The sequence below is a fragment of the Oncorhynchus gorbuscha genome, linkage group LG26 (assembly GCF_021184085.1).
Source record: "Oncorhynchus gorbuscha isolate QuinsamMale2020 ecotype Even-year linkage group LG26, OgorEven_v1.0, whole genome shotgun sequence".
NCBI lineage: Eukaryota > Metazoa > Chordata > Actinopteri > Salmoniformes > Salmonidae > Oncorhynchus > Oncorhynchus gorbuscha.
Genome location: NC_060198.1, coordinates 3,196,199 through 3,218,441, shown reverse-complemented (window position 1 = coordinate 3,218,441; position 22,243 = coordinate 3,196,199). Strand labels below are relative to the sequence as shown.

The 22,243-nt window shown below is 42.9% G+C and overlaps 2 protein-coding genes across 2 annotated transcripts in view; both read right to left on the bottom strand.

Moving 5' to 3' along the window:
- Positions 1-794: 794 nt before the first annotated feature.
- atg4da (autophagy related 4D, cysteine peptidase a) lies at positions 795-9,775 on the bottom strand. Its single transcript, XM_046331349.1, has 11 exons — positions 9,344-9,775; positions 7,477-7,786; positions 7,053-7,136; positions 6,728-6,901; positions 5,945-6,308; positions 5,388-5,452; positions 4,980-5,137; positions 4,786-4,864; positions 4,609-4,685; positions 4,357-4,476; positions 795-3,084 (listed from the first exon to the last, which is right to left on the bottom strand). Exons 2-11 carry the CDS (start codon positions 7,736-7,738, stop codon positions 2,884-2,886), a joined length of 1,584 nt encoding a protein of 527 aa, XP_046187305.1. The 5' UTR covers positions 7,739-7,786; positions 9,344-9,775; the 3' UTR covers positions 795-2,883.
- Positions 9,776-16,468: 6,693 nt separating this feature from the next.
- LOC124015545 (microtubule-associated serine/threonine-protein kinase 1-like) overlaps positions 16,469-22,243 on the bottom strand; it is a 98,597-nt gene continuing 92,822 nt past the window's right edge. The window contains exons 21-28 of the mRNA XM_046330825.1: positions 21,989-22,239; positions 21,510-21,770; positions 20,815-21,059; positions 20,581-20,703; positions 20,128-20,264; positions 19,713-19,903; positions 18,731-19,161; positions 16,469-18,435 (exon numbers count right to left, since the gene is read on the bottom strand). Coding sequence (XP_046186781.1) covers positions 16,945-18,435; positions 18,731-19,161; positions 19,713-19,903; positions 20,128-20,264; positions 20,581-20,703; positions 20,815-21,059; positions 21,510-21,770; positions 21,989-22,239 — 3,130 coding nt within the window. The 3' untranslated portion in view covers positions 16,469-16,944. The remainder of the gene's footprint in view (positions 18,436-18,730; positions 19,162-19,712; positions 19,904-20,127; positions 20,265-20,580; positions 20,704-20,814; positions 21,060-21,509; positions 21,771-21,988; positions 22,240-22,243) is intronic.

The window sequence follows — 22,243 nt, the reverse complement described above, 5'->3', positions numbered from 1 at the left end:
GGAGCCCCAGACCGAGGGCGATTGACCGTATATCTTGAACTTTTTCCATTTTCTAATAATTGCGCCAACAGTTGTTGCCTACTCACCAGGCTGCCTGCCTATTGTCCTGTAGCCCATCCCAGCCTTGTGCAGGTCTACAATTTTAACCCTGATGTCTTTACACAGCTCTCTGGTCTTGGCCATTGTGGAGAGGTTGGAGTCTGTTTGAGTGTGTGGACAGGTGTCTTTTATACAGGTAACAAGTTCAAACAGGTGCAGTTAATACAGGTAATGAGTGGAGAACAGGAGGGCTTCTTAAAGAAAAACTAACAGGTCTATGAGAGCCAGAATTCTTACTGGTTGGTAGGTGATCAAATACTTATGTTATGCAATAAAATGCAAATTAATTACTTAAAAATCATACAATGTGATTTTCTGGATTTTTGTTTTAGATTGTCTCGCACAGTTGAAATGTACCTATGATATAAAATTACAGACCGCTACATGCTTTGTAAGTGGGAAAACCTGCAAAATCGGCAGTGTATCAAATACTTGTTCTCCCCCCTAAAATATAAATATATATATAAATGTTAGAATTTTTCCCTCCACAAAAAGTGAATTAATTTTAATCCCAATTTGTAACAACAAAATATGGAAAAAGTCAAGGGGTGTGAATACTTTCTCAAGGCACTGTAGGAGATAGTGGTTTTTATACAGGATAAAGATTGTGACTGAGGGACAATAGATAGTTGGATAAGGAGGTTGTTACTCGTCAGAATCCTGGCTGGCACAAATACAACATACACATGTAGGCCAAGAGTTCAATTAATCTTGTATTCAGACAATAAATACAAAAAAAAGTTACCTTTAATAACATTCTATACAACAGTTTTACAAAGTCATGTTGTCCACATGAATGCAGTCCCTTATTAGGGTGGTCATTAGCACATTTAAGACTTCTACATATGCCAATTCTTCACTTTATTTAGAAAATAAAATGTCACCTTTATGAGATATACACATGGACAAGAGTGAACTACACAGATTACTGGGGTGAATCCTAACTCGCTAACCTCACATTCTCACTTATTCTCCCATTGACTTCAATGAATGATCAGTGAACATTCAGGTTAAGTGAAAGTCAAGATTTGCCCCTTAGAGGATATCTGTTGCACACAGGTCAGAAGCCTAATTAAAATGTGAGATCAAGCATCCAAATCAACAGTGTTTTAACCACTTCCCAGACTATTTCATTTTATTTTGGGGTTGAGGGAGCTTGTGACTTTGATATCTAACTTGGGGGGGGGGGGGGGGTTTAATGCTTAGATCAGGGCTGTTCAACGTCAGTCCTGGTTTTCATCCTCTCCTTCTAATAAGGAGAGACCTGGCTGAGACACCAGGTGAGTGCAATTAACTACCAGGTAGAAACTAAAAAACAGAAGTGTTTTGGCCCTCCAGCACCAGAATTGAACAGCCCTGGCTTAGATATTAATATGCAGGTCTCCAAAGTTCAAGGCTTTTAACTCTACCATAATAAATTGAAGTTACACATGTTCAAAAATGTAAAGAAATGAGTCCAAAGTGAGGCATCCCCCCCTGCCAGTACTCAGCAGCACCACCTTGTTAAAACATTATGAGTACCCTAAAAGGAATAGAGTTCAGAATCATTCATTCAACAAGTCTCACTACAACCAAAAACTGTCTTCATCCAAAAAGACATCCTATTCTCTATGTAGTGCACGATGTAGGGAATAGGGTGTCATTTTGGACATAGCCTCTTGGTAAATGGATCATTTCCCATCATCCAGATAGGAGCTAGTGTAACACATTACACAAAAGGGGCAATTGTTGTAACAGTGGATTCCTGTTAGTGTGTTGCAAGTTGATACTGGTAGACTAATTGACAAGAGAGAGCTGATGAAATAGTGTGAGTGTAGCAGACCTGGGGTTCAATTAGTATTGGTTTTCTGAGCTTGCTAGGGCAAAAAGAATAGTCCCAAAAGTAAGTGCCTTTTGGAAGGGAAAAAAAGCAAATACTATTTGAACCCAGGTCTGGAAAACAGTGAGCGAGGTTAGGTAGGGAGCCGAGCCCAGGTCATTTACTGTTGCCTGAATAGTGTGTCAAAGGACAGCACAACTAAAGAGAGGGTTGGAATGCTGCAATGAAATTCATATAGCCATGTAGTATGAATATAGTACTATAGCCATGACACTGAATTATGACGGCATAGGAAATATAAGAGTACAGTAGAGGAATGAGAACATAAAACACACCAACAGCTTCAGTTCACACACAAATAATTTCACACAATAAATCTTACAAAACAGATATTAATGTAAAAATTGTACAGCAGTATTATAATACAAGTCAGAGATAAGAGGGCTGAGTACCTTGTCTTCCACTACTAGTGACCCCTGTCATGTAGCATGCCAAACAGGCTCCGTGTTTCCAGTTGTTATTGTTCCCAAAATGAAGTCAGAGGCCCCATCCCAAATCCCTACGGCCTTGGAGATCTGAGCTGAATTGATTGGTATAAATAAGCAATATGGTGAAGCTTACACCTAGCCTAGTTCATATTACTAACACCTGTTAGATCCTCTCAGATCTCCATAAGTGTATAGTGCTTAGGGTCCATTTGGGATGGGGCAACAATCCAATTTAGTAATGCCTAGCGTTAGTTTCTAAGACCTGTTTCTGCCCAGACAGAGACAGGCCGACAGTGAGATTCAGTTGAAGCCTCGCCTCGAATATGATGGACACAAATGCCAGAGTTTGTGATATAGCAGAAAGCATATATCCACTTTGAGCTCTATAAAAACAGGGAAATGGAATCCATCCCAAAATTCTAAGTCAGTCTTTCCCCGTTTGCTTACATTTCGTTCCTCAGGAACACAAATCAGTACTCACAAGAAGACAAAGTCGTCAGAGCTGCCCATGTTGTTGCTCCTGCTGAGCTTGCCTTGGGGCAGCATGTGGGCGGGGCCAGGGGTGGGGGAGGTGTCATAGTGAGGATAGGAGGAGCTGTGGCCCACCAGTCCATAGTCCTGGGCCTGGCCCTCCACGAAGGTAAAGATGGGGTACTTCTCTTCGGGCAACGATAGGGCCTGGGGTGGGGAATATGAAAGTGTTGAATTGGTCACTTATTAAAGTCACCCAGAATAAGATAAGAGCTTTATGTAAGTGACGTATACAGTAACAGTTAGTGCAACTGATGTATACAGTTGGTGTAATCAGTCAAAAGTTTGGACACACCTACTCATTCCATGATTTTTTCATTATTTTTGTTATTTTCTAAATTGCCCAAGTCTCATCTTCTTATTGGTGTCCTTTAGTAGTGGTTTCTTTGCAGCAATTCGACCATGAAGGCCTGATTTTCACAGCCTCCTCTGAACAGTTGATGTTGAGATGTGCCCGTTACTTGAATGCTGTGAAGCATTTATTTGGGCTGCAATCTGAGGTGCAGTTAACTTTAATGAACTTGTCCTCTGCAGCAGAGGTAACTCTGGGTCTTCCTTTCCTGTGGCGGTCCTCATGAGAGCCAGTTTCTTCATAGTGCTTGATGGTTTTTGAGACTGAACTTTAAGAAACTGTCAAAGATCTTGACATTTTCCAGATTGACTGACCTTCATGTCTTAAAGTAATGATGGACTGTCATTCGTCTTTGCTTCTTTGAGGTGTTCTTGACATAATATGGACTTGGTCTTTTACCAAATAGGGATATCTTCTGTATATCACCCCTACCTTGCCACAACACAACTGATTGACTCAAACGCATTAAGAAAAGAGGCACACTTGGTAATTGAAATGCATTCCAGGTGACTACCTCATGAAGCTGGTTGAGAGAATGCCAAGTGTGTGCAAAGCTGTCATCAAGGCAAAGGATGGCTACTTTGAACAATCTGAAATATATTTTGATTTGTTTAACACTTTTTTGGTTGCTAAATGATTCCATACGTGTTATTTCATAGTTTTGATGTCTTCACTACTGTCCTACAACATAGAAAATAGGCAAAATAAAGAAAAAACATGGAATAAGTAGGTGTCAAAACTTTTGAATGGTTCTGTATAAGTGATGTATCCAGTAACTGATGTATAAGTGATGTATCCAGTAACTGATGTATCCAGTAACTGATGTATAAGTGATGTATCACTGATGCGTAAGAGACGTGCAACGTGTCTATCTATAAGTGACGAATAAGCCATCTAAGTTGCGTCGCTTCAACTCATGCATCTATAAATCTTATCAGCGTCAAAGATCTATAAATTAAAGATCTATAAATGATCTATATGTGATGCATAACTAATGTAAAAATGATGCATAAGTGAGGAATGTATACGTGAGTAAAAAAAGAGACTTGAAATGAGGCTGAGCTCACCACACAGACGGCAGAACACAGAGACTCAAAGTCCTTCTTGTTCTTGGCGTAGAAGCCTATAGTACAGCTGGGGTCCATGCGACTAAAGGGCATCTTCCTGGGCGAGCTACAGTGGAACGACTGGGGAGGTGGGGAGCGAGAGAGGGAGAGCATTACAGACAAGGTACACATCTGAATCTGAAATGACCTACTTTGATCCAGTCAAAACATGCTTATCTGGGTCATAGCAGAGCGATATAAAGTCCAACCAACCTCCAGTGGGAAGTTGTCTTGAGTGACATCCACCACGGCCTGACAGTAGTGAGGGTCCAGATACAGCAGCTGCTCGTCTGATTGGACAGGAAATAAGAAGAAGGCGAGGTTAGGTTAAATGACAGCCCACTGTCCAATCAGAAGCAACTGAACCAGGAAGAAGAGTGCATTTCTTACCTTGGCAGCCGATAAAGAACAGCGAATGCTTGGGTTTTCCGCCGATGATCCCGATACAGCATTCTAACCTGAGAATGTTCTTCAGACACAAAGAAATCCAGATTCATGTCAGAGCGACATCAACCATGGAGAAATAACAAGCTTTGTGACGAAGGTTAGGTTATGAAAATGTGTGTGTACATGCGTGTACACACCCTGACACACTTGATGTAGGAGGGGTTGAGAGAGTCTCCTCCTAGTCGGACTGGAACCAGTATGATGACAGACTTCCAGCCTGGACCACTGGGCTCAGGATCTGATATACTCTGGTTCAACGACTGGTCACACAGATGCACCACGTCCTTTTTGTACACTGAAAGAAACACAATGCTACTATGGGCCTAAGTTTCACTAGGGACATGTCCCCCCCGACCCATTTTGTAATTTAATTGTGATACAGAAATGAGACACAGTTAAGCTACATTCAGAAGACCAATGGCAGAAACATCACTTATGACGAGAACATTTGAGACCAAACACACAATATCTGGTGAATTCGACAAATGACAACACCAACCAACCAACTACCCAGCAGGAAAGGTACAGTGTAAAGTCAAACTCACCGGTACAGTCCTGCGCTACATATACAGCCAGGTTGTGAACCTCAGAAGTCTTGGCAACTGCTTTTCTGGAAAACAAACATACAGCTCATGTTTAATGTCACAACATACTGATGCTACTGGGCATGAAGTAAATATCAGGGTTTGGTTCAATTCAGAAAGTAAACCAAATGTTGATTCTAATTACAAATGTTCCTCATTGAACATTGAAAACAATTGGAATTTCAGTTTACTTCCTGAATTGAGTGGAATTGTAATGTAATTGACTCCAACCCTGGTAAACGTCAACATGCAGTCAGGCATACCACCGAGCCTTCTTAAAAAAATATAATAGCAACCAAAACATCTACACAATAAAGGTGCATCAGTAAACATGTCTGCTGGAGATCATTCTGATGTACTATGGCATTACCGACATCTATCAAAAATCTAAGTACAGAAATCAAATGCATGCTAATGCCATCACTGACTTGAATGAGGTATGTTTTATAGATTCTACTTCTATGGCTGATGCTCTGACAACATCATTATCTTGACCACACCCCATGGGGGCTCCTCACCGTAGTATGTGTGCCACCACTGAGGGGCCGTACCAGTCCCCCGCCTTCTTCCCTGAGCTCTTCCCCAATTCTACCAGCTGGTGCACGCCAAACGGGGCCGGGGGCTCATCCCCAAACCAGGCCACAACCCTCCGGTGGAGGGGCTCAGCCTGCCTGTCCCTGCCCGACTCGGGCCTCTTCTTCTGGGTATGGTTGAGAGCCGTGCCCCCTGGCATGGAGGTCTTCTGGGGCGTGGTGGGGGTCCGCAAGGAGGAGGAGTAGCCGAAGGAGGGGATGGGTACACCACCAGCGCGGGACGGGGAGCGGGGTCTCAGAGCCTCAAAGTCTACATCGGCGAACTGCTGGGCGTCTGGCCACGACCAGTCTAGACAACACAATACAGACAGTTAGTTAGTAGTGATCGATGGAGAGGTGGATAGAGGAGAGAGAGGGGAGACAGACCAGGAAAGAGAGAGAGAAACAGTTGAAGAGAGATGTGGCAGAAAGAGAAACAAGAGTGAGAGAGACAGGGGCCCCATCCCAAATGGACCCCTACGCCCTGGTGGAGATCTGAGAGGATCTGACAGGTGTATGCAATATGTTAATAGCTCCACCCTGCTAGGTGTAAGTTTCACCGATCATATTGCTTATACCAAACAAATCCTCTCAGATCTCCACAATTGTATGTGCATATTTGGGGGATTGGGCCAGATTTGGTGCAGTTGTCTCAGAGTTAGGAAGAGGACCCATCTTTGTATCTCTACCCATTTAGAGCCCTCTTTCTAACTCTATGAGTTGTCTCACCTCGTGGCAGCAGATGTAGTAGTAGGCCCTGGGCCAGCAGCATCTGTCCGCTCCGCAGCATGCAGCCCCAGCCACAGTCTGTAGTCAAGGTGGAGCCATCCAGCTGGGGGAACTCCCTACGGTAGGTCAGCCACAGCCGAGACACGAACGCCCGCCTGAACCACTCCACCTCGTCTGGAAGGGGAGAGAGATACCCAGGGAGCAGAACTGGTTAAAATACATATTTCCAACCAGTTTTTCCTCACTGGGTATGGAGCAGAGAGCGTCATCTATTTTACCAGGAAGTCTTTTGAAGTTGGGAGTGGGGTTGTTGGAGGTTAGCTACCTTCACTATTGAGCAGATAGGAGTGGCCCATTACAGTCACCGGAGAGCTCTTGTTGAATGTGGTCTTCGACTTGACTGACCAGCCTAAAGAGGGAAAAGAAACAGAACAGACCTTTTTAGAGGGGTTTCTTTATGTCTTGATGACTGGGTGAGGAAGGGGGAAGTGGACTTCAGGAGGGCTATTACACATAGCTTTGTATGAGACTTCTGTTGAGAGAAAAAAAAAAAGACCTAACAAAGATTATTCACACAGAAAGTACAAAGACTATAAAATCCCCTTGTTGCTATTTCTTAAGAAAATAAAAAAAGCCATTGTTAAAACGGACTGTATAGAAAAACTTGAAGTTATGTTTGTTGCTATTTAAACACCTATATAGAACTATCCACCTTATGGAAAAAAGTTCAAATGAACCCACTGACTGACCGTATTTGACATTATTCCATGCCGACATCAGCTTGGTCTTGAGTTTGTCCACCTCGTCTGGCTCTCCAGCGGTGGTGGCATCTCTGGTTCCACCCCCACCGACATCAGTACCCTGCCGCTTCCCAAAGCCACTTCCTCCACCAGGGTCCACCAGCTGTGGCTGCTGAGGCCTCTTGGTCTCCTCTCTCTGGAGGGTGTCCTCCTGACACACCACTCCTACTCCCCCCACATACTGAACTGCACTGGGAGACACGGAGTTCATGGCTCAGGCTTACAGCAGGGCTCTGCAGATCCTCATAGCAATAGGGACCTGACGGAAGAGAGGGATGAGAGAGAGGGGTGGGGAAGAGAGATAAACATTGATTTTCTACAACAGTGCTTGCATCTGTAATTTGATTAGCCATGGAGTAAATGCCGCTCTCCTTTTGTCTGTCCAGCACGAAGATGAAGATTAAACATTAACATTGAAATACAGAAAGGATAAGCTAGTTGTACATCTAAACAATGACTGATGTGAGGCCGATTTTCTCTCATTTCATGCTGATTCACAAGAAAGTGGATCTGAAAGTGGCAGGGATTAAACATTTTTGACGACTTTGCTATTATTATGCAGACCAGAGCAGCTGTCACAGTGGTTAGGCTAGTGAATGCTATTGGGAAAAACAATATTAGTCACAGTCAGTTTCAAAGTAAACCACTTCTCCATCCTTCCCCTGCGCTGAACAAAATTAAATGCAAAATGCTACAATTTCAATTTTTTTACTGAGTTACAGTTCACAGAAGGAAATCCTTCAATTGAAATAAATTCATTAGGCCCTAATCTATGGATTTCACATGGACTGGGAATACAGATATGCTGGGCTGGCTTAGTTACACGTGGTCTGCGGTTGTAAGGTTGGTCGGATGTACTGCCAAATTTTCTAAAACGACTTGAGGTGGCTTATGGTAGAGAAATGAACATTCAATTATTTGGCAACATCTGTTGTGGACATTCCTGCAGTCAGCATGCCAATTGCACACTCCCTCAACTTGAGACATCTGTGGCATTGTGTTGTGACACAAATCTGCACATTTTAGAGTGGCCTTTTATTGTCCCCAGCACAAGGTGCACCTGTGGCTTTGTATGCCATTTAATCAGCTTCATGATATGCCACATTGGTCAGGTGGATGGATTATCTTGGCAAAGGAGAAATGGTCACTAACAGGGATGTAAACAAATTTGTGTACAAAATTTGAGAAAAATAAGCTTTTAGCACATATGGAAGATGTCTGGGATCTTTTATTTAATTTCATGAAACATAGGACTAAAACTTTACATGTTGCGTTTTATATTTTTGTTCAGTATAGTTTGAAAAAAAGATGTGGGTATCACTAAGTTGAGTCATCACAGGATGATGTGCCTGAGTGACAAGAGAACAGATGTTAACACTGGAATGTAGAACAAGTGACTTCACTTCCTACTCTGTACTGAAACTGGAAATAGTTTATTTAACCTAATGATGAGGAATTTCTGTCCTTTCTGGGAAAACACGATAGAATAGCCATCATGTGATTGGTGTGTGACAACAAACAGCTGGGGGTGACAGTGAGAAGCCTTGGTAGCGGATGGTCAAAAGATGTAGCTAACTAGCCTTTTCTACACCGTAGCCTACCTATTAGCTATGATAACCATCCTGTTATTTAAAGAAGTAACCAAGCTGTCATGTTTCTTAAAAATTACTAGCTCTAACATGACAGCTAGTTAGTTACACCTATTAAGGGGCTACAGTCTGGTTTAATTAGATTATATAGGCTTAACTACTAACTTACCTAGCTAGTTACTAGATAAACATCATCCAACACAACATAGCCAAGATCATAACCTTACCACTTCGTGAAGAGTGTCATTGACATGAGAGGTCTTTAACCAAGTAAAATCTTAAAATTGCTTGATAGGACGGCGACGGCTCGGAAGTGCAGGGTTGAGACCACGTACTACGTAGCTTTGCTGTGGTAACTCAATACAGACAGTTAGCTGCCAAGCTACAGTAGCTAGCTAGCTAGCTGTCAACGGATCTGGTTAGCAACTTGGTAGAAAACAGGCTAACGCGTTAATGTCTCGCCTTTCTTGACGACTCCAGGACAACCACAGCCAATGTCAGCGATTAAAATGAAATTTTCTTCAACCAACGAGTAACGTTAAACTCAGTCGAATTATAGTTCACCCAACGATTTACTTCGCGTGCTAGCTAGTTAGCTTGCAGGATCAGCGGGTTGACAACATAAAATAAGGAGGGCTCTAGATACTTCCTGATAGGCTGTACTAACAAGGTGATTGGTCAACCTACTGAAACGAGGAAATATATTGATTGAAATCCCAACAATAAATCATAGCGCGCGTTTTATTGGCTAATATTTTACAGATTGACGTTCGTCATATTATGTAAATAAACTGGCGTCTATGGGGTGTAAAGACCTAGTGTAACTGTGTGAATGAAATGAGATCATGCATTTTATTAAGATTAACCTGTACTGCATATCCTTGTCATGCTCCCCTGAGCATGTCATGTGACTAATCGTGCAAACTACCAAAAGCCTGCTGTCTAAATATCGTTCAGTCATAATTGTAGAACTCTGGGATGATCTTGTTGTATATTTCTCAACTCGCTAAGTCTATATATAACTTTACCCTGAGCAGAAAATACTTTCAAAAAAATTCCAATAACATAGATAAGAAACTCGAATTCATTGTTAATGTTATGATACTTATAAGTAAATTCTATATTCATAAATTACTTTTTTTAATGTCCCCAGATTTTAAGACTTTACATATGACTTTGTAGGTCTTTTGAATTCCCTTTAGTTACAAAAAAAGTATTTGTACATTCAAATATTATTGTTGATGTATAAAGAAATTGCAATCTCTCATCTTTATTTGATTTATATTATTTATTTAGATGTGTTTAGATGTGTATGTGTACAGTGGTGTGTGTAATGTGAGATCTTGCCTGACTTTAATATTGAATTGTTCTTTTTTGTCAATATTTTTTAATACGTGTGCACAAAACATAGATAAACCAAAAAATTATGTTTTTATTTCGCAATCCTGGATTTGCCAGGGGAAATAGCCCTTTTACTGTCATTCTGTTGCAACTGGGAACTTTCTGATATTGAAGAACATTGTGCCATAGCATGACAGGAGAGCTACATGTATTATACTGGACCCCTCTAGCTAAGCACCAGTGTTCGATACAGACAGACACATCAGTGACACATAGACAGTAGATAGATACTGTAGATATAGAAATATATAAGATAGATATATTGAGACATAGAAATATATAACATATAGTGATACATATTGTAGATTTTATAGATATAGATAGACCCACAGTAAATAGATATACATCTGCATTGCTTGTTGTTTGGGGTTTTAGGCTGGGTTTCTGTATAGCACTTTGTGACATCGGCTGATGTAAAAGGGGCTTGATAAATACATTTGATTTATTGATATACTGGTGCATAGATATAGTGAGACCTAGACACTGAAGCCATGTTCAGTCTATGTGCCACGACTCTCCTCTACTTCCTGTCTTTTAGCCAATCAACTGCTGCTGCTTTAGGCTGTGAGGACCTCCTTAAACCCATGGATCCACCACGAATAGACCAGCAGCTCTTGGGGAGATGGGCCCTCGTTGCAGGAAGCCTGAGCAACCCTTTATCCCTGGAGGCTCTCACCAGGCGATGGATGAGTACAGGCGACAGGTGGAGTGCCAGGGGCTGCCTCTGCCAGTGGTGATGGAGCCTGGGAATGCCCTCTGTGGATATTCTGTCTTCAGTCTAATCTGAAGAGATAAAAGATCGATCAGTGTGATCAGAGAGTACCGATGACCAGAGAGTGGGGGCAGTGAGACAAATGTAGACACTTTTTCTGTCATCTGTTATGTAATACAACAATTCTGTGTTTACTGTTTCTCGATGTACTGTATAATTTGTAATACCAATGAATGATTTATTATATCAAAATATATATATATATTTTTTTAAGGCATAGTGCGCGCTTCATAGAGTAATATTTTACACTGACATTATGTAAAGCATATGACGTCCATGAGGTGTTGGCTACAGATAAGTACCGGTAAAATTGTGAATGAAATTAGTTCATGCATTTTATTATGATTAACCACTACTACTAATACCAAAGGTCTCTGTTGTCTAGTTTACTACATTTAGCCTAGTTGATCTGCATATAATTATATATATTTTTATGATGGACATAATGTAGTTATGAATGCACATTAGGTTACACTAGACTTAAGTAATTTTAATAAATTCACACAAGATGTTATGTGGAAAACAAAGGTTGTAGAATATAAAAATGTTTATGTATCCTTTTGCTGTTGAACATTGGCTATCTGGAGCCAGGTTGTGCAGATCGTAGGCTGACGTTATGAGCTCCACGCCTGTATTTATTATCAGTATGCACAAGAAAATGACGGTGGCAGAAGTTAAAGTTTGGATAAATTCTCTGAATTGTATTACACGTTCTTCCCTTCACGTGTCTAGTATTAGACTGTTGTACTTGTCTTTCTGGCACTAACGCTCCCATTGGTCCTTTCTTACTAGCACTGATTTGGCTGATATCTGGTTTATTGAAGAAATACCCGCAATGACTTTGTGATTGCTGTATCTACCTTAGTTGACTATACTGTCTGTAAGTAACTCTTGATAAGAGCATCTGCTAGGTAACGGACCACCATGTTCAATGTAAATAAGAAACGCCGAAATGACAAACAACAAGAGAAAGGTATAATGTCTTCATACTTGCCCTTTATCTACATAACATTTTCAAATGAGGTGAATGAGACATATTCATCGTTGGTGGCCATTGTGAATAAATATAATTGTATATTTGTTTAAGTACAGTTTAGAGTTTATTTTCGCCCAGATAATACATAACTGTAGCAATACAGACCAAAACAAACACTTATAAATGAAGAAAAAAACGCTTGAAAATATAAAGTGCATTTCAAACAATTCATCATAATCATGATTAGGATGTGCATTTTCTGCCATCGTTAACATATAAAACAGATCTCTATATACCACGGAATTCCTCCATGGAAAGTTTTGAGTAAAATATGCCTGCAAAAAACCTCACATACAAATAACAAGAGCGTTTATTATTCAAAATGTGCATGTATTTTCTCTTCACAGACCAGTTTTGACTAACTTATCTACTCCTGATGTTTCAATGATTATAATACAATAAACACCACCTTAGTGATCAGGTTGATAACATTGGAAATGTGACAAAATGTTATCTGGTTCCCTTTATATTTGAAGGTAGAACTAACAGTCACAGAATAACGCTAAAGAGCCACTCATCTCTGAACAGTTAGAGAATAACAACAAGTGGAATGATTCATATAACAATAAGAATATATTGTAAACTACTGCAAACATTCCAGTTATCTACCAAAACAAGAGACAACTGTATATTCAGTAGGGGCCAAATTTAGACTTGAGATAAGTAGTTAACATGGATTTAAGTCAATAAAACCTCGATTTAAGTCCACATTTCTTGACTTAAGTCCAAGTTAAGTGTTCTTATCTCAAGTCTGAATAAGCCACGGCCCTAGGCCTCTTCATTACAACAGCATCCCTAAAATATATCTTGCTATATTAAGTACCTTGACCTGTCATTACAACAATATGTAGCTCTCAGATATGATGATAATAAACTCCATAATATTATAAAATGAGATATTTATTTTGAATAAACTATGTTAAATTACATGGCATAATGATTATGATATGGAACAATGTTTTATATATATACAGTACCAGTGAAAAGTTTGGACACACCTACTCATTCCAGGGATTTTCTTTATTTTTACTATTTTCTACACTGTAACATAATAGTGGAGACATTAAAACTATGAAATAACACATATGGAATCATGTAGTAACCAAAAAATGATTAAACAAATCAAAATATATTTTATATTTGAGATTCTTCAAAGTAGCCACCTTTTGCCTTGATTCTCTCAACCAGCTTCACCTGGAATGCTTTTCCAACAGTCTTGAAGGAGTTTGCACATATGCTGAGCACTAGTTGGATGCTTTTCCTTTACTCTGCGGTCCAACTAATTTCAAACCATCTTAATTGGATTGAGGTAGGGTGATTGTGGAGGCCAGGTCATCTGATGCTGCACTCCATCACCTTCTTGGTCAAATAGCCCTTATACAGCCTGTAGGTGTGTTGGGTCATTTTCCTGTTGAATAACAAATGATAATTCCACTAAGTGCAAACCAGATTGGATGGCGTATCGCTGCAAAATGCTGTGGTAGCCATGCTGGTTACGTGTGCCTTGAATTCTAAAGAAATCATTGACAGTGTCACCAGCAAAGCACCATCACACCTCCTCCTCCATGCTTCACGGTGGGAACCACACATGTGGCGATCCTCCATTCACCTACTCTGCATCTCACAAAGACACGGCGGTTGGAACCAAAAAATCCCAAATTTGGACTCATCACACCAATGGACATATTTCCACCGGTCTAATGTCCACTGCTCGTGTTTCCTGTCCCAAGCAAGTCTCTTCTTCTTATTGGTAGGGTAGTGGTTTCTTTGCAGGAATTCAACCATGAAGGCCTGATTCACAGAGTCTCCTCTGAACAGTTGATGTTGAGATGCAATTTCTGAGGTGCAGTTAACTCTAATTAACTTATTCTCTGCAGCAGAGGTAACTCTGGGTCTTCCTTTCCTTTGGCAGTCCTCATGAGAGCCAGTTTTATCATAGCACTTGATGGTTTTTGAAACTGCACTTGAAGAAACTGTCAGGGTTCTTGACATTTTTAGGATTGACTGACCTTCATGTCTTAAAGTAATGTTGGACTGTCATTTCTCTTTGCTTATTTGATCTGTTCTTGCCATAATATGTAAGTGTTCTTTTAACAAATAGGGCTATCTTCTGTATACCACCCCTACCTTGTCACAACACAACTGATTGGCTCAAACGCATTAAGAAGGAAAGAAATTCCACAAATTAACTTTTAACAAGGCACACCTGTTAATTCATATGCATTCCAGGTGACTACCTCATGATGCTGGTTGAGAGAACACCAAGAGAGTGCATAGCTGTCATCAAGGCAAAGGGTGGTTACTTTGAAGAATCTCAATTATAAAATATATTTTGATTTATTTAACACTTTTTTGGTTACTACATGATTCCATATGTGTTATTTCATCGTTTTGATGTCTTCACTATTATTCTAGTGTAGTAAATAGTAAAAATAAAGAAAAACCCTGGAACGTGTAGGTGTGTCCAAACATTTGACTGGTACTGTATATATACACACACCATAAGGGGGCGGTATGGTCCAAGTTATAGGCTGCAGTCAGAAAGTCTTCTGAAAAGCAGCCAAGTAATGTAGTACATAAAAGCTTGCATATTCTACCAGACTAATTCCAACATCTGATATTCTTCACCCACTAACAAGCATTTGCCAATCATTCGCATAAAGATTATGGGTGTTACATGTTTGATAGAGAAGATAAATGAGAGAGAGAGAGAGAGAGAGAGAGAGAGAGAGAGAGAGAGAGAGAGAGAGAGATCATCATAATTTCACCATTGAAATAATGCACAGTGTATTATCTTAACACACATACAGTTGTAGTGCTCAACTTACAGTGAATCCTACTGTGGTGAGTGAAACATAGTCATATTATTATTTCACAACACCGACTAGCCTCGTCCCAGATCTGTTTGTAATTTTGCCTACTTAATTTGCCATTGTTTGAAATGACAATTCCATACAGAGTTGGCAAGAAACAGACAGGCACCCAGGCTAAAAACAGACAGTTAAACTCTCAGATACCTGACACCAGAATTAGGAAGGAATCCAATATGAAAATAAGGTTAATAGAAAAACAGATGGATAAACGATAACAGCAACAGCAAGTGAACATTTGACATCAAAGAATGAAAAACCTTATCCATCCATAAAGCCCTTAATATGCATTTTACATCTATTAAATATGCTACATCCATTTACACCTGCTTTTTCTTCTTCACCTTTTTGGTCCAAAACAAAACATGATGAGTGACAATTAGAATGTACGAATAGTAGAGCCATAGTCTTTACAGATATTTACAGTAATGTCCTTACCGTAGCTGTGCAGTCAGGATCAAGTAACAGATCATTTTATTCACAACAAAATACAATTATTCTAATTTATCAATGTTATTCAAGTTTGGATTCTGTTCGTTTCTATATAGTTTCTGGTTTACTGAACCCATCCCTGAAACACACACACACATTGGGGTACGCACACACGCACACAGCCCAAATCATCCACCACAGGGGTATGGGATTTAAATCCATGAATATCAACTCCGCTTACACCAGTGTGTGTGTGTGTGTGTGTGTGGGCTTCAGTAGTAGTCCTGTTCTGTAGAGATAAGCGCTCTGAGCTTCAGAACTGTCAGAGGAGCTTTACTCTTTTTTACCAAGGCACCAAATGCACCCTATTCCCTGTGCACTACTACAGGGGCTCTGATCAAAAGTAGTCCACTTTATAGGGAATAGGATGCCATTTCGGACGCAATCCATGGCACACAAATGTGCCATAGCCTTCAAGATTCACCCAGAACTAACTCAAGGTTATTTCACTTCATCCTTCACTTACAGACATTCACTGACAGCATGCTATGCTAATCTGGCTATGCTAATCAACTGAGGACTTCAGTGAGTGTAGTGTTGGACCATAATTCTTTGTCATGGGCGGCCTTACAGTAGTAACAGAAAACGACAGTAGTCATTGGTCCTGTTTGGCCCAGTCGAGTGTCTTTGTAAAGATAAAATCTAGTGGCCGCGTCATTGTCTTTTGCAGTAGTAATTTAGTCATTTACTTTCCGAAGATAAATCTACAGTGGCCGATTGGATTTTGTGTTTTGTTGTTGTTGCTGTCAAGGTTGTAATGACTTGATTGTGACTCAGCATACCCTCTGCTTGTGATTACGTTTATTTGAGTGAATTACAGAAACAGAAGTGATTGGTCGTTTAGTCGAGATAGAAAAAACGAGTAGGTAAATGGATTTGGTGTTTCACAGTATTCAGCATGTTTTGATCAGTAAAGCACTTTTCACTCCTTTTTATTCTAGAAACACACAAAATGTACCACATGACATGCATTCATTTCACGTACATACATACAGATCTGTTATAGATATCTAATAGTTCATAAAGTGGAGCGTTGTCTTAATATATACTAACTGTATAATAGAAAATGGCCGTAGCAGCACCTTTACAATAGTTCTGCTCACTCATGGTTACAGATAAGTCAATTCCATGTTGATATGCTTTTCTAGAACTGGAATGTCGTCTTAAGTGCTTGACATTGTGGAATTGTTCTAGAAATCTGAAAAGGCATCTCATTTCTCAATGCCCCCCTCTCTAAACTCCTTTCAGATAGAAGGGTTACAATTTGGGGGGGTGGCTACCTGTGTTCGCTTTATCAGACTGAGGAACAGAGTCAGCTGGACTTTGGGCCACTGTGGTGCCACCGCCAACCATCCGGACTCCGAGTCCGGACGAAGCCTCAGACTTTCCTGCCGAGGCACCTTGCTTCTCCTCACCCGACTTGGGCATGTCTTTCAGCTCCTTCCCCTTGGGCCCCTCCTGGGACTGGGACACCATTGACCCCTTTATAGGCCCCAGGACCAATTTAGCGGCACTGGTCAGCTGGGTGACAAAGCTGGTCTTGTCGCCGGGGGAAACAGGCCTGGACCTGCCTGGACAGAAGGAGGGTGCGCAGAGCGAAGGGGTGATGCCTGTGGGGGAGGGGGAGGGGGATGGAGAATGTTCTTCTACTACCTCCAGCCGACATTTATCCTCCCAGTCCAGGGTCCCTCGGTAGCAGTTGACAGGCCCCAGGCCCTGCCTCACCTTGCCCAGGGAGAGGGGTTGTCCGTGGGGTGGGACAGCTGGAGCCAGGGCCCTGGCTGGAGGTTTGGGGCTTTTGGGGCTTCTCAACCCCAGTTCTGAAGTTCTTGGAGAGCCATTGTTCTCGGCTCCATTCTTTCTCAGGCTCTCTCCTACTATTCCTGATGGTTTACTACTAGCCTTGAACATACCTGTAGACCCTGACGTTATTGATGATCCACCCATACCCATGCCTCTGTCTGGACTAGTGCCTCTCCCTAGAGGGCCCCCACAGGGCATGCTGGGCCTGGGAGGAGGACACACCTTGTTGTCTCCATTTAGCTTTGGTTCCGTTCTGTTCTCCCCGTAATTCTCCTGGGAGTCTTGGCTGAGAGGGCTTGTACTCACGGCCGTTCGGAGGCTTTGTTGCTTGATAGACATGTTTGTTTGACGCTGGCTCTTCTCTGCTCCTTCTGGATGGCCCCTAAATATACCTGGTGACCCAGTGGGAGTAATGGGACTTGTAGTTTTGGGACTTGTAGTTTTGATGGAATCCAGATTTGGCGATTGGCTGGATTGAGCTCTGTAGGTGGGGCTACTCTGAGGGCTAAAGGTATGCTCACTGGTTGAGGGTTTTCTAGCTATTGATTGGTGATTATCTGCTGTGGCTCCTCCTCCTCGGTTAGGTGACCTCTCTGGGACGGTTGTTGTCCTGTTGCTATAAGCCATAATGATCTCTCCCACCCTCTCCCTCGATCTTTCTCTCTCTCTCTTCCTCTCTCTCTCTCTTTCCCTCTCCCTCCCAGCCAGCAGTGTATCCCTACTCAGCGGCGACTCTTGCCTCCCTAACTTCCTCATCGGCTTGAGCACCCCCGTCTCTGGTGTCGTGGTAGTTGCCCCTGTAGATGAACCCTGGGAGCCTGGGGCGGAGGGCAGCAGTGGGGGGTTCAGAGGTGGTAGATTCTCCCCTTCCGTCTCCAACAAACTCTGGAGCCCCAGCTCGCAACAGTGGAACTGGTCCTTGCGGTACAAGTCAGAGTGCTGGACCTAGGATAGGATAGGATAAACTTTTATTTAGGGTGAAATTGTCTTAGACACATAGTGATGCTGTATACAGTAGGTCTACTAAAAAAGACTCAAGTTCTTTTAATTCCCAATGTGTTGTTTTAACTGTATTTAAATGTCTTCCCCATGTATACTTAAACTAATAAACGAGATGAAAATACTAAATCAACACTATACTGTACATTATAAACTGGACACATTCATAATACACCCATAGCACACGTTACCCATGTGTCACACCTCTAATACACATCTCAGACCGCCACATTCACAATACCTCCAGGCTGTGTTTCCTCAGAGGCCCTCCCACCCCACCACTCGACGACTGGGAATGAGACAGCGGCGAGGTGAGCTTCTCTGCTGACTGGACCCTCTTGAGGAGTGGGGAACGGGGCGGCTCGGCGGACTTGGGCCTGGGGCGGACCACGGGTGGTGATGAGTGGAGCTTTGCCCCGGCAGGGAAGGTCTGGGTGGTGTTGGAGCTACCGATGGTGTGGCCTGGGAGTGGGGGAGGGGAGGACTGGGTGGGGGATGGTGTGTGGGCTAAGGGGGAGAGGGGGATGTTGCCGGCAGACTTGCAGCGGGCCGAGCGGTACTGGCGGTGGAGCTTGGGGGAGAGGCCGTGCAGGGAGCTGGGGCGCATGTGCTGGGAGGCGGCAGGGGAGTTGGGGGTGCTGGAGGCAGGAGAGCTGCTCTGAGAGGACACACCTGGGGGAGAGGAAAGAGAAAGACAAGAGAGAGGTTACAGTGAAGATAGAGAGAAAAGAGAGAGGGGTAGAGAAAGAGAGACAAGAAGAGAGAAGATAGACAGAAAAGAGAAAGGTGAGAGAGGAAGAGGGAAAAACAGATTCTTCAGCTAAAGATTAATAATCAGTTCAGCCACAACTGGGATTACAATGTTTGATTCATCTTGCCTGGTGCAATGGAACCAACACTGGTTCCCAACCCCTGACCATCTGACAATCTCAAACACTCTATTTACTTCAAAGAAAACAAATACAATTTGGAACCCTGAGGTGTATACGACAAAGTGGGATCAAAGAGTTAGCCAGCTAACTTCCATAAACAACCAGAAATAACTATTGATTTTCTAGTTCATTTAGAAAGCTAAACTTAGATACAGTATGTGTTTGAGTCAATTAGACCACGTACATTTCAAGCTTATCTTTCAATTTTTTTTATTTTAGAATAGTTAGGCAAGTTAGCTGGCTAACTGATTGATGCTGCTTTGTAGTGTACCCCTCAGGTCTGTTACTCACCCAGGTAGGAGGACTCAGGTGTGGACCTGTATCCCTGCTGTGTAGGGGAGCGGGCTGACAGGTTGTGGGAGGGAGAACCTGGTAGACTGTCACTGGACGACAGAGAGCGGTTCAGAGAAGACAGGCTGCGGCTGGTGTGGAGCAGGTTAGACTGTTTAGTGATCTTCCTGAACAGGGAGCTATGCTTCTTACTGTAGGGAGGAGAGAGGGAGGAGGGGGACAGAGGGATAGGGGATGGAGTAGGAGAGGGTAGTAGAGAATCGTTTTCATTTAAAAAACAGTTTTGCAATGTATAACATGGAGAGATACTGAAACGTATTAGCAGAATGCTGAATAAATACATGTAACTGTTCTTGTCCATGTTACAGCATACATGATAACAGCTACTGTAAATGAGAGTGCCATACTACAGTACCTCTCTTGTCCCTCTTTGCCGATGGGCCTCTTATTGCGTCGGGCCATCTTGCACTTGTAGTTGGACTTGCGTGCCGGACCCACCTTGATGGAGGTGTTCTCAAACGGTGTGGTGGTCACTGTCACCTTGTTGCCACTCTGCAGGGGCACACAGAATGATGATGAGCCACATCTATGTGACTGACTGGGGCTTGATCACAGGTTTTCTGCATGCCACAAGTCTAGGTTAGCCTGCTGAGCTAAAGCCTGGGCACTAGCTCAGGGAGCCAACGCTTGTATGCAGGCAAGTTACTCATCACATGAGCATGGTCACAGAACGACCTCCTTCACATCTACATTGACGAATAACACCCTTACTCATAGCTTAAGAGACCAACAATGAGCATGGATGTTACGCAAACCTACGCATATCAACAAAGTCTATTGTAGAACTAAATCTCTTCTTCCATCATACCTTTAGAATGAGTTCAACCACTTCCGTGTGGACCAATCCGTGGACAGACTCCCCATTCACATGGGTGATGAGGTCACCAGCACACAGTCCTGCTTCCTGGGCGGGGCCTCCATCCTCCACGTGCTGCCATTGGACGAGGATACATTGTCAATCAATAAATAGGATAGTGTATACCTTTCAAGTTAATTAATGAATGAATTCACCCCTCCCCCCTTCTCCTCCCCCTCTCCTCACCCAGATGATGTGATGGACACTGTAAACATCCGTATCTCCCATGTAGACCCGTATCGCCCTGAGGGTAAATCCGTACTTCTTCCCTGAGCGGTGGATGGTGATGGGAGAGCGCAGCACGCTGACAGCGGGGGCCAGACAGTAGTCACGGTTGGGTGACGAGTCCCGGGAGGAGGGGTTGGAAGACAGGGAGCGGGGGGACATGGGGCTGGCCAAGGGGGAGCTGTGACTGTGGACGTACTGGTCTACTGTGGTGGGGGGGGAGAATGTTAGGGAGAGGAGTAATGGAAAGGGGAAAGATGAAGGAATGACAAATTGGGAGAGAATGGAAGTGATTGTGGGTAAGAAAAAGAGTAAGAAAAGTTTTAGGCATAGAGATACACATATTACAGTGTACTATTTAGATGCACTATTGTAAAGTGGCTGTTCCACTGGATGTCATAAGGTGAATGCACCAATTTGTAAGTCGCTCTGGATAAGAGCGTCTGCTAAATGACTTAAATGTAAATGTATTTCATCATGCGGATTGAAGTATGCTGTGTAAACTCAGCATTAGAGTAACATCGCAGCTCACAGCACCCTCTAGTGGCAGGAGGCCATAGTGATTAATTGACTGCCTGATTAAATGTATTTGATTATTAAAATACATATAAAGCTACTCAAGACAGAAACAACACATAACAATTCAGCATAGTTACCTGCAGGTATGATGACAGATAGGGCTGTGGCCGAGGCTGACTTGATAACCTTGTTGCCAGGCCGTGAGTTCCTCTTCTCCCCTGTGTCTCCAGACATCTGCTGGTGTCTCGCCCTGCGGAGGACCAGGTCATTCGTGGCCCGGGGGCCCAGGGGGTCATACACAGGTCCTGCCCCCAGCTCCCTATTGGCTGATGTAGGTCCAGGAGTAGTGGATGGAGTGGGCGTGGCTCCCAGAGTCTCGCCTGGGCTTGGTGGTTTCTCTGTTGGCGGAAAAAAATATTACTCTCCAGTCTTAAGTACAGTATATTGTTGGAGCTTAGCTAATGTCCTCTCTTGGCTTACTTACAATCTATACACATCATCACTTTCTACTGACTTTTCAATTGTCACCTCACCTGATAAAATCACCAGTTTGTCCGGTGACAATACAAGTGAAACAAACCTCTACCACCCTGTAATCTCTCTCTCTCTCTCTCACCTCCTACATGTTCCTCCTTTGGGTCAGGGGTGGTGCTGGGGGTGGAGGGGGGTGTGGAGGGAACGGAGGCCACCTCCAGTGAAGTCCCCCTGGCCTTGACAGGGGGCTGGCGTGTCAGGGGGTCTGGGTTGTCCTCCTGCTGTGAGGCGAAGCGATGCGTGTCCATGAGGGCGGAGAAACGGCGCCGGGCCCCGAGGGGAGGGCTGGAGTCACCGTCCATGTAGAGGGACTCAGAACCGGACAGACGCTTCCTTT

Bases quoted from the DNA above. Each gene is read 5' to 3' on its own strand.
- atg4da (XM_046331349.1), bottom strand. From the start codon at position 7,738: ATGAACTCCGTGTCTCCCAGTGCAGTTCAGTATGTGGGGGGAGTAGGA. The intron at 7,137-7,476 runs GTCAGTCAGTGG...TTCCCTCTTTAG, and splicing joins ATGGAATAATGTCAAATACG to GCTGGTCAGTCAAGTCGAAG. The intron at 6,902-7,052 runs GTAGCTAACCTC...CTCCCCTTCCAG, and splicing joins CTATCTGCTCAATAGTGAAG to ACGAGGTGGAGTGGTTCAGG.